The 13,853-nt window shown below is 35.2% G+C and overlaps 2 protein-coding genes across 3 annotated transcripts; one reads left to right on the plus strand and one right to left on the minus strand.

Moving 5' to 3' along the window:
- Nucleotides 1-6,064: 6,064 nt before the first annotated feature.
- LOC132191622 (RNA polymerase sigma factor sigE, chloroplastic/mitochondrial-like) lies at nt 6,065-10,528 on the plus strand. 2 transcript variants are annotated; one of them, XM_059606720.1, is made up of 6 exons: nt 6,065-6,152; nt 7,057-7,811; nt 7,946-8,092; nt 8,720-8,956; nt 9,166-9,429; nt 9,880-10,528. In XM_059606720.1, exons 2-6 carry the CDS (start codon nt 7,104-7,106, stop codon nt 10,075-10,077), a joined length of 1,554 nt encoding a protein of 517 aa, XP_059462703.1. In that variant the 5' UTR covers nt 6,065-6,152; nt 7,057-7,103; the 3' UTR covers nt 10,078-10,528. The 2 variants fall into 2 exon arrangements, with proteins under 2 accessions (XP_059462703.1, XP_059462695.1); XM_059606712.1 differs by having other exon boundaries at nt 6,079-6,152; nt 7,094-7,811.
- Nucleotides 10,529-11,071: 543 nt separating this feature from the next.
- LOC132191659 (transcription factor TRY-like) lies at nt 11,072-13,836 on the minus strand. The gene is made up of 3 exons (XM_059606752.1): nt 13,629-13,836; nt 13,407-13,494; nt 11,072-11,246 (listed from the first exon to the last, which is right to left on the minus strand). The coding sequence occupies exons 1-3, from the start codon at nt 13,681-13,683 to the stop codon at nt 11,108-11,110; spliced, it is 282 nt and encodes a 93-aa protein (XP_059462735.1). The 5' UTR covers nt 13,684-13,836; the 3' UTR covers nt 11,072-11,107.
- Nucleotides 13,837-13,853: the final 17 nt, after the last annotated feature.

Here is a 13,853-nt window from a genome sequence, read left to right on the forward strand (position 1 = left end):
GCGCGCTGATTGTGTTTGTGAAAAAATCAGTTATTAATATAACGTAACCATTTATTTGCTTAATTTTTGTGTTCTATTATAATGGCTCCTTTACGTCCGGAAGTACATATTCCAACGTGGGAGGCCGATTTAAAAAAATTAATTTTCTATTTTTAAATATAAAGCAGCTGGCTTCTTTGTCTCTCTCTGAATAAATAAAAGGCAACTGGCTTGTCCTAAGTCTCGATACTAGATCCTGATAATTTGGTCTAATAAGCCTTGTTGTCCCCAGCCAGGGCCGGTACTGTAGTTGAAACGGCACTGTTCTACCTACAGTACCAGCTGATTATTGCCCCCTTCAAGTCAAAAAAATCATCCCAAATTTCAAAAACAACTCTTTTTTTATTCACTTTCCAACCGATAATTCCAACTAATTTTTTTTAAAAAAAAACGAAAATGAAAAATATTATTAAAAAAAAAAAAAAAAATCGAAGAACCGATCGGGGTGGCTCCTTGGCCAAAAATGGGGTGGTCCGGCCACCCCATTTTGGCCAAGGGGTGGCTGGAACCACCCCATCTTTCTCCTCCTTTTTTCTTTTTTCTTCTTTTTTTAATATTTTCCTTTAAAAAAAAATTAAATAAAAAGTCAATTTTTGCTACTGGTACTGTAGCTGGAACAGTGCCGTTCCAGCTACAGTACCGGCCCTGGCTAGCGGCAAACGAGGCTATAGATGCACCAATATTTTGTTTGGCCTTATATACACTAATTATAGTTTATTATACGTTGCTCAATATTTAAAGCATTAGAAGTTTTAAGCAACATCTTTAGAGCTTGTTAAGGATTGTGTTTGAAAAATAGAGTTTTTAAGTCAAATAGAGCCTTTAAGTCAAACAGAGCTTTTGGCAAATGAAGTTTTTGTCAAAAGTGTGTTTTAGCCATTTTTAAGCTTTTTAGACCCTTAAAAGCGCTTTTACTTTTTTTATCAAACAGGTTTTTTTTTATTTAAAAGGGCTTTTTGAATGTTAAAAGCATTTTTAAGTTCGTCAAATATAATCTCAAACAGGCCCTTAATGTTGTGTGTCTAATCAAGAAAGTTGAACATAATTTTAAAATAAAATCGATCTCCCTTAGCAGCCTTAGGTCCATCCTTGAAAATATGTGACTTTTTTTTTTTTTTTTTTTTTCTAGTGAGAGGAGTTTTCTGTCCTTGTTTCCCATGTATTGATAAGAGTAAATTTAAATCATCATTTAATTTGTAAGTTTATTTCTATCTTATAGGGGGGTGAGGGGGAAGAAACTACGTACACACCATCAAAAAAAAAATATTGTCGTACCAATTAATCCAACACGACAAGAAGTTGATGATGAAATTAATGAATTCATGGGAGAAACATTCAAAACAAGATTTGGACCAGTTCAATGTCAATGCATGATTAATTTGTACCAAGTAGGGGAACAAGACTTTTTCTTTTTCGTTTTTGTTTTTTCTAGAAAGGAGAGTAGTGCATGTATACAAGGGTTGAAAAGAGAAGGCAAGTGTAATCTCTCCGAAATTGGGAATTGCTGAGTCGCTGAGAAGAAAGTCGTTTTTGTAGCCTCAATTGCATGTGGGTCTTCTTCTAAACGTTGCTCATGTGCTTTGAACACATGGCTTTGTATTGTATGGGTGGAAACTCTCCGACCACGCTTGGAAAATAACTCATACATCTTAATTCAGGAAATTAATTTTCGTTCAAACGATAAACATGTCATTAAGTAATGTTATAGTAATTAATCACAAACCACTCTAATAGATTGATAATTATCTCTTAACATGTGGTAATTATCAAAGGGAAATGCTAGCTAGGTGGTTTCCTAGTGTTCTTCTTGTGTTCCCTGGTAGATATTATTTTTTAAAAACCAAATAAGAGAAATAAGTGACAGTTTTTTTTTTTTTTTTTAAATAATATCCACCTGCTAGGACTAGAAAGACATAAAGAAAACATTATGAAAACAATAGGAGAACACCTAACCTTTCCCTGTTTTAATAGCATGTACGTGTAATTTTCTTGGTGATTTAACATTCTTAGGCACCATGTAAGAAATATATATATATATATTTCTCCAAGTGCAAAAGAATATTTGATACTAAATTATATTAAAACGCTAAAAAAGAAAAATCAAGTAGAGCTAGCACTCATAATGGCTTAGTCATTTCTTACTTTTATTTAAAATAGATAAACAAAACATTTATGAACAGTGCATCGCTACATGTAGATGGGACTTTATTTGCACATCCATCTCATTAATATATTATTTCTCTTTACATATCTCTCTTTTCCCAAAATTTTATCTTATTAATTATATTTCACATCTCTCTTTTCCCAAAAAAATTTTCTACTATTTATCTCCACATCTCTTTTTTTTCCAAAAGTTAAAAAAATATGATCTTTATTATAAAAAAGAATGATACTGATAAAAAAGAAATAGATAATCGGATGTATAGTGTATTTTAAAACTTATTAGCTAAAATTAGATCAAATAAGTTTTGATTAGCCATTATATATATATATATATATATATATATATATATCATTCGAAATGCTGTAAACTATGGTTTTTCTTTAGTTTTTTAATATATAAATGGTTTATACTGTTTAATTTACTTGTCTATAACCAAATAAATTCTGTTATTTTTAATTTTATTTTTTTTAATTTTATTTTTTTTTGTGGAATAAACATTCAAAAGTAGATTTGGACCAGTTCAATGTCAATGCTTTGTACAAAGTTAGGGAACAACTTTTTTCTGGGGAGGAGAGAAAACAAGGTTTGAAAAGGGAAGCTACTCTGTAAATCCCTCTGAAATGCGGAATTAATGAGTCATCGAGAAGAAAGCCGCAATAGTGGGTCTTCTAGACGTGTTGCTCCTTTGCTTTGGACCGTCAAAGTTATATGGGTGGAAACTCCACGCACGTTGATAATTCCTAATAGGTGCGCAAGTATGAAACCGGCTATACGCGTAGTGCCCGTGTTAATACTTAATATATATATATTTTTTAATTTTTATTATTATTATTTTAAAAATGTTTTTTTAAAAAATAAAAAAATAAAATGCGTTACCACTTTTATAAATCAATCAAATCGCTCCATCAAGGTAATCTCACAAATACAATCAAGGGTCACACCTAGCTGTATTCTATCTAAACCTTTCGCAGCAGCCAATTTAGCAAGTGTATGTGCCGCACAGTTAGCAACACGACTCACCCAAAATACTTGCCACTATGTGAAAGTTTTCAACAGCGTCCTCATACCCTCCACGATGTGCCCTATCTTACTCCTAGGGCTGGGCACGGGTTGGTTCGGGGCGGGTTTGGCCTTTTTTTGCCACCCGACCCGTGCCCATCGGGTTTGGTAAAACCCTACCCGTTACCATGGTTGAAGGCACTAAAACAGCCGGGTTTCGGGTAGGACGGGGTGGGTTTGTTGGGTTTGTTGGGTTTGTCGGGCGGGTCAAGTATTTCTCTTAGTTAGAATATCAATTGTTTACCATCTTTTTCTTCTTCCTACAACCCTGCAATTTCAGTTTTACATCATTACACAATCCAACTCCATTTTAATATATTCATACAAGAATGTCGAAGAAGAAAGAAATGAAACTGTAATGCATCTAATCAATACAATCACACAATCATACATACCAAAAACCAAACAGGTGCCTTAGTTTTCTGTCTTCTCAGAGAGAGAGATAGAGAGAAAGAGATGAGAGACAAACCTGGGATCGGCTAGGTTAGTGCTCCGGTAGTAGAGGGAGCGGCACCGGCGAGAGTGACTCTAAGAGAAGAGCTGCGACTGGCCTGAATTTCTGAGAGAGGAGACTGAGAGAGTCGCTGGACGGCTGGAGGATTAGAGGAAGAGGCGAAGGGGATATTAGGAATTTAGGGTTTTTTGGTTTTAAGCATATAGGGGCGGGGCGGGTCAGGTACCCGCCTCTCAAAAAATTCTATACCTGCGGACCGACCCGACCCGCACGGGTTTGATTTTTCCCAACCCGTATATGCCAAAAAAAACCTTAAATCCGGCGGGGGCGGGCGGGTTGGACGGGTTTTTGCCCACCCCTATTTACTCCAATTTGGGTCCACTAAATTAATTGCCTCCACCACGAGTTTTGCATCCCCTTCCAAATGGATACAGGTCATTATAGATTGTTACGTGACGATAACTTCTTTCTTTTTTAAAAAAAAATTCAGTTGGTTGTTCTTTGAGTACCAAATATAATAATTTGTTAAATGTGTTTGACAGTATGAGTAGTTAGAAAAGAAGACTTCAAATGTTAAAGTATTGATTAAATGATGAAGTTTATATATTTTTATAAACTTGAGCTTTTGAGATAAGTGATAATTTAATGTGATATCAAAGCCATAGATTATTAATTACAACCATGTCTCTGTTATTTATTTTTCATTTGAATTAAATATTTCACTTGTTGGGTCTCACTATTAAATTGGAGTTTGAGCCTATATGTAAGAGAGAATGTTAAAATATTGATTAAATAATTAAGCTTTTGTAAGAAATGGTAATTTAACATCGAAAAACCTGAATATAAAAACTTAATTAATAATTATGCATTCCAAAAAGTAAGAAGAACAAATTTTAAATAAAAATAATAATATAAGAAATTTTAAAATAAATAAATAAATATATTTAATATTTTAATACAAGAAATGGCTTTTGTTAAATTTATTGGTTTAAGCCTCAAAGTCTATCGAACTAATCTTAATAAAAAATAGCAAGTGATCATTAATATAATATAGTTGTGTTAACGCTATATGTTGGGAATAATCCTACTTTATTGGCCGACCAGATACATCATGGGCCTCAAAACTAAATCAACACACCAGAAGAATAATGGGCCACAACTCTCAGCACTCTTAGGTCAAGTTGAAGTAGAACACCTAATCCAGGTATGACTCCACTTCTTATCTTATAAGTAGGCCCTTACGCTAGGTACAAACCCTAGACTCAATTACTATGTATTGAGCATACTCTTCTCTCAGAGATTGATTTAAGCATCAGAGTGAGACTCGCCAGCACACCGGTGAATCGGTGATTAGTTGGTTATTAACTTGTTGTCTTGCAGGAACGGTCTTGAAGAACACGTAAAACTATTAAACCGAAAAATGTTCTAACACTATATATATATACTTAATCTTAATCAGTGTTGTAGTAGGTCTGTCTCTTTTATAGGTTTTTCAAGTATATGAGAGTCCTGCCGACTCTCACTTAGCTTGACTTCTTCCGAATTCCATGGAGTTTGTTAGTCCAGGTGAAGATTTACCTCAACCTCCGCTGGAAGGTTTTTGACGGTCTTTGACCGTATCTGGATTCTGCATGGGCGAGATTGGGTTTGTTATAGGTAGGTTCTGTTTTTCCCTATTTTGTGGATACGTGTGACCCTGCTTTAACTGAAGAGTTTGAGACAAGATCTGCATCGTGGGCTTCTGGCTTTGAGCCTTGGTTCCTGTGTCCTCCATTAATCGTGGGCTCCTAACTACGGGCCTCTATTTGGGCCTTATTTAGGCATGAAGTATTTTGTCTCACCATATATAATACAGTAATTAATAAATACCAAATTACAAACAAGAATACCTATATCCTGTGACAAAATAAATATGTAAGAAATTATAATAAACAAAGGAAAAATGCTTGAAGGATCCCCAACCTCTAATCCTTTAGCTCCATTGTTCTTCACATGGTTGCTATTGAGCAACGTAAGGATTCCGCAGACCACCACACGAAGTGGGTCCCAAAACTGAAGTCATATTCCTCAGCCAATAACAACCACCCACGTTGGACCAACACCATCCATACCTTGCCCCCGAAAATATCTTCTCCTCCACTCTTAAGTCGCCACGTTGGAACCTCCCAACGATCATTTCTCTGCTCCTGTAATTGCCACGTTGACCGCCTTCTTATTAAAGACTTAAACTTCCCCACGTGTTTGCATTATCCGCCGTTGTTTTATGAGACCCCAAAATCTCCGCCGTTGGTTTCCGGATATATAATTGTGGACACGGTAATTCACGTTTATGAGTTTCTAACTTCTAACATAAACTCCCAAACTTCCTCAGTTCGGAGATCCTAAAACTTGTGTACCAACTCGGCAAGGAGGATCAGACAGTGACGAATCATTCAGGTACGTTGCTCTGGTTCTGCTTTGAATTCCCTTTTCTTCTTCATTTCTATTTCTTCTAAGAGAAACGTGAAGAATTCATTCATCCAAAAAAAAAACGTTAATAATTCGTTGGGTGTACATTACTTTAGAATCTTGATGATATCTTTTACTAAGAACGTGTTGTGACATGTTTCAGCAGTGAATTATTTTCTGTACTATAATGAATTTGGACGCATAAAATCGTTAGTAAGTCGAATTGGTCGATATGGGCAAGTATTATGCAGCTAGATTTTTGAAGTGTACCATCAGTGGAAAAGAAAGGTGCCCTGTTTGAGATTGTATGAAAAACCCTTGGTTATTTGATGAGTATAATCAGGGCGTTTTGGGTGTAAACTTGTTCATTTCAAGTTTATATTAATCACAGCATGATTTTCCTTTGGAGGGGAAAAAATGAAATTGGGTTCATTAGAATCAGCCTATTTGGGTTAATAATCAGTAAGGTGACCCGTTAAATAGGAGGGTATTGGTGCAAGATTTAGATTGCTAGTTTGTTTTGTGACACTTCAATAAACAAGCTTTATGAAGATGATCAAGTTGTATATGCAATTTTGCTGCTGGTCTTAGAGCTATATCTAAATTGGGTCACATAATTAATATTGTGGAATATATTACAGTTATATAGAGGAACTTGTTAGAATATTACTTAAATGATTAAATTTATCATTTTTTATTGGCCGAAGCTTTTAGGACGAGTGATTACATGTTATTAGAGTTAAAAGTCATTTCTAATTAAATATTCCACGAATACTTAGTAAGGAGGAGTTTGAGCCCACATGTTAAGTGTTACCCTTTCCCATTTAACGGTTCCTAAATTTGTGTGAGGACTGAAATGAACTGGGAATACATGCTTCTTTTGTGATTGCAGGATTTGTGTCCCATTCATCTTTTGAAACTTTGCTCAGGCAACTTGGCATGGGAGTTGTGACTGTTTCCAGCTCAGCTGCTCGAACTCCGCTTGGTTTGAGTGGGAAATTCTCAGCTCAACGCTCTACTTTGAAAAGACCCTTGATAGTAGCTTTTAAAGCAGATAAATCCAATAGCAGTGCATTGGTTGCGCCCCAGGAGCAGATCCCTTTGCCCATAGAAACCAGTAAGGATAGACGGAAGAGACTAGGAAAAGCTGGCAAACCTTTGAGAAGAGTAAAAGCTGTCGTTACAGATGAAGCTTCTCCGAGTACCACCTTGGAAGTGGATTACAATGAAGCCGCCGCCCAGCTTGAAAACATATACAAGCGAAGCCCAACATCTGATACTTCTGATGTGGAAAATGTAGGTGGCATGATGAGTAAAAGCCAGCAAAGGAGGAGGAAGATTAGTCGTGGTGATGAAAAAGCAGAGAGGAGAACCGGCTATAATGTGATTAAGAACCAAGTAAAGAAGGTTAAAAGGTTGAGTCTTGATAAAAGGATTGCATTGAAAAAGAATAAAGAAGATAAAGTGGTTGCTCCAATGCGGAAGAGGAAAGATGTTAAGGATGAAAATGTGAAGATTGAGAAGCTTGTAAGGGAGTACTCAGCTTCAACTGATTTGGTTAGTTTGGACTGGAAAAAAATGAGGATACCTCCTGTTCTTCCTTCTTCTGAACATGTTTGGTTGTTCAAGTTGATGCAACCCATGAAGGTGGGCATTCTATTTCCAATTTGGATACAAAATTTTCCCTTTTTCTGTATTTCAATTTTGTGTATAAGTTCTATTATTTTTTGAAATGAAATTGAGTTAGCTTTGGCTGATAATTTATGATTTCTGACAATTAGGCACTCCTTCAAGTGAAAGAGAATTTGCAGAAAGATTTGGGGAGAGAACCAACAGAAGGCGAATTAGCTGAAGCAATGAAGATGAATGTAGTTCAAGTGCGAAAACGCATGGAGGTTGGTCGAGCTGCAAGAAACAAGCTCATTAAGGTAGTATTTTTTTATTTATTTATTTTTTTTTCCACTCCCTTTGGTTAAGCAGAATTGCTGCTAAAAGTTTCTTTTCCTCCTTTTTTTTTTTTTTTGGCAACAAATTGTCTTGTCTTCTCATTTTCATTTAGGGAAAGTTCTAGAGATCTTCTCATCTTCATTTAAAAGACATTGTAGAGGATATATACAATTTACATTGAAGCAAAGAGAAAATGCACATTAAAAAGAGCGCCTGTAAAGAATTGAGACAGTTATGTCAGAAATGGGTATCTTCCTAGGGTCAATTTGGCTTAAAATTTTATGGTGCATATAAAATGTGCTGCGAGTGACAATTACAACATTTGACTTCCAGTCCAAGTGACCTCAGCTACAATAGGCACATTTTAATTTCCTGTAATGGTCTAAAAACTCAGTCTCTGTCGTGTTCTGTTGTTCTATTTTCTCTGTTATTTTTGGCTTTTGTATCTTTTCATCAAGAGTTGAGGCTGATTATATTTTCTGCAGATGGTATTAAGCAAATAGCTATGCATGGTTGCTTTCCGTTTACTTACCAAGAACTGATTACATTGAATGCATTGATGCTCTTAAGGATCTTCGATTAACACATAATGTTTATATCCATTGCAGCACAATCTCCGGCTCATTTTGTTTGTAATCAACAAGTATTTCCAAGACTTTGCAAATGGCCCAAGGTTTCAAGACCTTTGCCAGGCAGGAGTGAAAGGACTTATTACAGCCATTGATCGTTTTGAATCAAAAAGGAGATTCCGGCTCTCCACTTATAGTCTTTTTTGGATTAGGCATGCCATTATACGCTCCATGACACTCTCAAGCTTTACTCGTGTTTCTTTTGGCCTTGAATCGGTATGCTTTATTTTCTTCCTCCCAAGCTTTCTATGCTTCTCTCTGTTAATAGTAGCATATTGAGCTCCTGTGAATAGTAGTCTCTGAGGGATGGAAAAATTCATTATTTGAAAGTGGTACATTGTTGCAATTAATACAAGAGTCGAGAAAAGGTAGAAATAACATGGCAGGCGTGCTTAATATGCATGTGTTCACTTGTGTTTATGCAGGTTAGAGTAGAAATCCAACGAGCCAAACTTGAGTTGTTGTTTGAGCTTCATAGATTACCCACAGAGGAAGAGATAGTAAAAAAAGTTGGGATCTCCCCTGAGAGGTATCAGGAAGTTATGAAAGCCGTGAGACCTGTTCTCTCTCTCCATTCAAGGCATGCAACCACACAAGAAGAGTACATTAAGGGGATCACTGATGTTGATGGTGTTGGAGCTGATAACTGGAGGCAACCTGCTCTTCTCAGGATTGCTCTTGATGATGTGGTAATCACTCATCCTCCCCAACCTTGCATTTCGTTCTGCATACCCTACTCTCTCTTGTTTCTAAACAAATCTCATCACCATCTGCTAATGAATTAGATCTTAAAATAATCAAGTTAAACGACTAAACTCATTTATTTCTATCTGTTTAAACTTCTGAGATAAATGATGATTTAACTTGGTAATAGAGCAAATGTCTTGAGTTTGCATTTTGTTTTCGTCATTTACTTTTCATTTTAATTATATATTCTACTTATAGGGTCTCACTTATTTTAAAAGAGAATTTGAACCCACACGTGAAAATAAGTGTTAGAATGAATATAAATTAATGATTAAATTCATTCTTTCCTTTTTTAGTGAGCTAGTGGGCTAGGGTTTAAAAGTGAGGCTTTACCTTTATTTGAAATCTTGCTGTCAGAAGTTAAAAACTTGTATTCGAAATTCTTTTCCCAGCTTGATTCTCTAAAGCCCAAGGAGAGCTTGGTAATGAGGCAAAGATACGGGCTTGATGGTAAAGGTGATAGAACATTGGGAGAGATTGCTGGAAACTTAAATATTTCAAGAGAAATGGTTCGGAAGCATGAAGTGAAGGCTTTGCTGAAGCTCAAGCATCCAGCTCGAGTGGATTATCTTCGCCAACATTTACTATAAACTGAATAGAGAAGCATCATATACGTCTCCTATATTAACTCTTTCCCTCACAAGGGTTTCTGCTTGCCAAGTCCTTCTCTATACTTCTCTCTCTCTCTGTATTATATATAGTCTTGCAACAACCCAAACATTGTAACCCAAAAAAAAAAAAAAAAACCCTGAAAAGGAAGCTAGATAAACATAGAAATGGATGTTCAAAAAAAAAAAAAAAGCATTGCTGATAGGCATGTATAAATGAAATGTATATTTTTTTTTCTTCCCATTAATTATATCAATGTGATGAAATTAAATTATAGATTGTGACGAAATAATTTGGCCTTTCCCAAACCCTAGTTCTTCCCAATGGTAGGATTCACACATTTTCACAATGTTGTGACATGTTGGCAATGTAATAATAGGAAGCACAAATGACAGCCCAGTAAATTAAGCAAGTACAAGGGTGCATTTTAGAACTTAATGTATGTTTTCAACATCTATGGAGAAATCATAATGCAAGTTTAAAACAATTATTATTATTATTATTATTATTATTATTATTATTTGGTCAAGGATTGACCCTAATAAAGGGGTGAAATCATTATTATTAATTTCTTTATAAAATTATTGGTATTTAACATAATTCATTTGCTTTATTTAGTCAAAGCGTGGTTCATCGTGAATGGGATATGTACAGCTCATATATCGTAGCAATTAGGATAAGGTTTTAGCAGAAACGTTGACAGCACCTGAGGACAAAGATGCTGCTGTTTCTTGGAACCGATGCCTTTCTGCTCCACTGCAAAACTTTGAATATATCACAAAAACTTTTTAAATTATACATTCCTGCGTATATATATATATATATATTTGTCTCACTTGTTGATCCACTGGCCAAAAGTAAAGGTGGGAGGGGGAAGATTTATTTTTTATTATGATAATATCCATTGCAATTGAGAGTTTTAAAAAATATATATATATTTTTACTAAATTTAAAAGCCAAAAAAAACAACTAAAAAGACAGAAACAACTTTTGTGTAGCATTAATTGAAAATCAATGATCAAAGATTTTGGAATTCTCTTTCTTATGCAATTTTCTTCTATCGGCGAGCCCTTCCCAGCGTCTCATTATCCAAAACCTCTCTATTTCTTCCGCATTTCTGCCTGGAATCCTGCCCGCTATTAAATCCCACCTGAAAGGAATCCCAAGTGTTAATATTTGATAATCACTGGTGACTAGCTACTGGCCAAGACTTCATGATCTTCAAGTCTGTCGATCAAAGAAGATACTCATAAAAACATATATTTTGGAAGCTTTTTAAGGATTTGGCTTAATAACAGCATGTATGCTGCAGTGTAAGCAACACATTTTTAGATATTCAATCTTGATTGTTACTTAAACTACAACATGTAAGCCGGATCCGTTTTTTAAAAAATTTGGGTGGCTAATTCCTTTCGGAAGTGCCCAAAACAATGAGGGTATGAGGGTGACTCGAGCCTCTCTCAACTTCAAAAATTAGCTTAAGATGTGAGGTTTTTCCTCACATTTATAAAATGACCACCAGCTCCCTCCACAATCGATATCGGATAATTCACACAATCTCCGCCTCACACATCGAGTCCTAGGTCAAAGCGGAAACAACATGTTTCTCCCGTGGACTATTGGCCCGAGACTTATTGGTTGAACTTGGGCTTTGATACCAATGTTGGATAATCTTGGGCCTCTCTTAACCTAAAAACTAACTTAAGAGATGAAACTTTTCCTCACACTTAAAAACTAGCTACCAATCCCTTCCACAACAGATGTGGGATAACCCCAACATGAGTCTCATATGAATATTGGACAAGGTTAGTAGCAATAGGGTTTCATCTTCCCTCAATTCTAGCCTACATGTGTTAGGATATTACTTTAAGAGATTAAGATTACCATTTTTCTATTAACTTAAGTGATGTAGGCTGGATATCAACACAAACAAAGAATAAAAAGTAGTAAATGATATGCGTGGGAGGATTGAGTCTTACAACCCTAATCACGACTCATGCATGGAATCTCATCACAAATAACTTTCAAATTAACCAGAGTTTCATTTGCCAATAATAGAATGCGGTGGAGTCTAGCCACTAAAAAGAAAGGACTATGTTTATTCATCAAAATCTTTTTAATTACTTTTATTGAAGCACAAAAGTACACTTAAATTAATAGACCCACTAACTAGATGCTAACCTTAATTTGATTGACTTTAAGCCAAACCCTTAATAAATAGACAAAGGACCAAACCTTAACCATAACCTAATGAATTTACTTTGGGCAAAACTCATTTGTTGAATTATAAAATAACACCCATGACTCTTACAAATTCACTTAAAACATAAAATTAGATACTAATAACCCATTAATTAATAAAACTTAAATAAAACTACTAGACCCAAATATCTCTTTCTTGTCCCTCATCATTATAGACTTTTTGAGAGTCGAATAGTCATGATTTAAAATAGTACGGAACATCAACCATGAATTCAAACCCTAACTTAACAATTTTTTAGATTAGTGCCCATAATGCAAAAATAGGGACAATACAGAAGTAATATAATAATCCCCTTACACAAATGGCTATGACTAAAACTATCATAAATATTAATTAGATCATACAACACAAAACTAGTCATTATAATAAAAATAAAAGGACAAACTAGATTTGGAGCACAACCTTTAATTTTTGATTTATATTACTGCACTAAAAAAGACAATCATAATATAAGTAATACAAACAAATCCGAGGCATTATTTTATATATCATAAGAAGATTTTGTGCAGCTAGCAGAATCAACAAGTAAGCTTAGCCTTATCTACTAGGGTGTCTGAGTCTCTTCAGACTCTTCTGGCCGGTGGCCAAAAGCCACAGTCCACATGTTTCTTCTAGTCAGTACTTCTTGATCTATTATACAGTACTGTTTCACGCATGCCCATGTGCGTTGGTATCAGTCTGATCTAAAAAGTAAGAATTCTTGCCCATGTAAATGGATCTTTGTCTACCACCTAAATTCACTCCAATTTGCGTAGAAAACAGTGTGGTTTGATTGTCAAACCCATTAACGACGTTTGTTTAATGATGTTGTTTAGAAAGTAGAAAAAAGAAAACGCTAAAAATATTAATATATAAATCACAAATGAGTAACGTTATATTTAGAGATAACGTAATAGTAAAAATTCAGTCAATAGATCATTATTACTAATTACTAATCACAAATATATATCAAGTTTATAAACCTCTCACTCCTGTGCATGGGACCCAATTCAATTCAAAAATGACTGACATAATTATCTACTAACAGTTTTTTGATGATCAGCTTACCTCTCCCCAACAAGTCTATACATTCTACAGATGAGATCTTCTTCTTGGTCAGTCATGTTTATAATCTCCCACTCAATACTACTAACCTCTGCCAGACAAATGAACAAAACAAAAACTTTAATCTAAGAGGAGAAAATAAGAGAAGAAACAAAAAATCCCACACACACACAGATATATATATATATATATATAAAAGCAAAAGAAGTGGAAAAGCACACTGACCCTCAGACTCAAAACTGGTGATTTCGGATTGCGCCCGGCGACGTCGACCACCCATGGAGGTAAAAGGGAGAGGAAGAGGAAGAGTAGAAAAGTGGGAGAGAATAAAATAGAAGGAAAAATAGAGGATTGCCTAGGGAAGGCAAGAGATATAACAGGGTATATATGTGTGATCTGGGAGTTCAAACAAAAGGGAATGTATGTTGATAGGACTGCCCAACGAACCAA

The sequence above is a fragment of the Corylus avellana genome, chromosome ca1 (genome assembly GCF_901000735.1).
Source record: "Corylus avellana chromosome ca1, CavTom2PMs-1.0".
Lineage (NCBI taxonomy): Eukaryota > Viridiplantae > Streptophyta > Magnoliopsida > Fagales > Betulaceae > Corylus > Corylus avellana.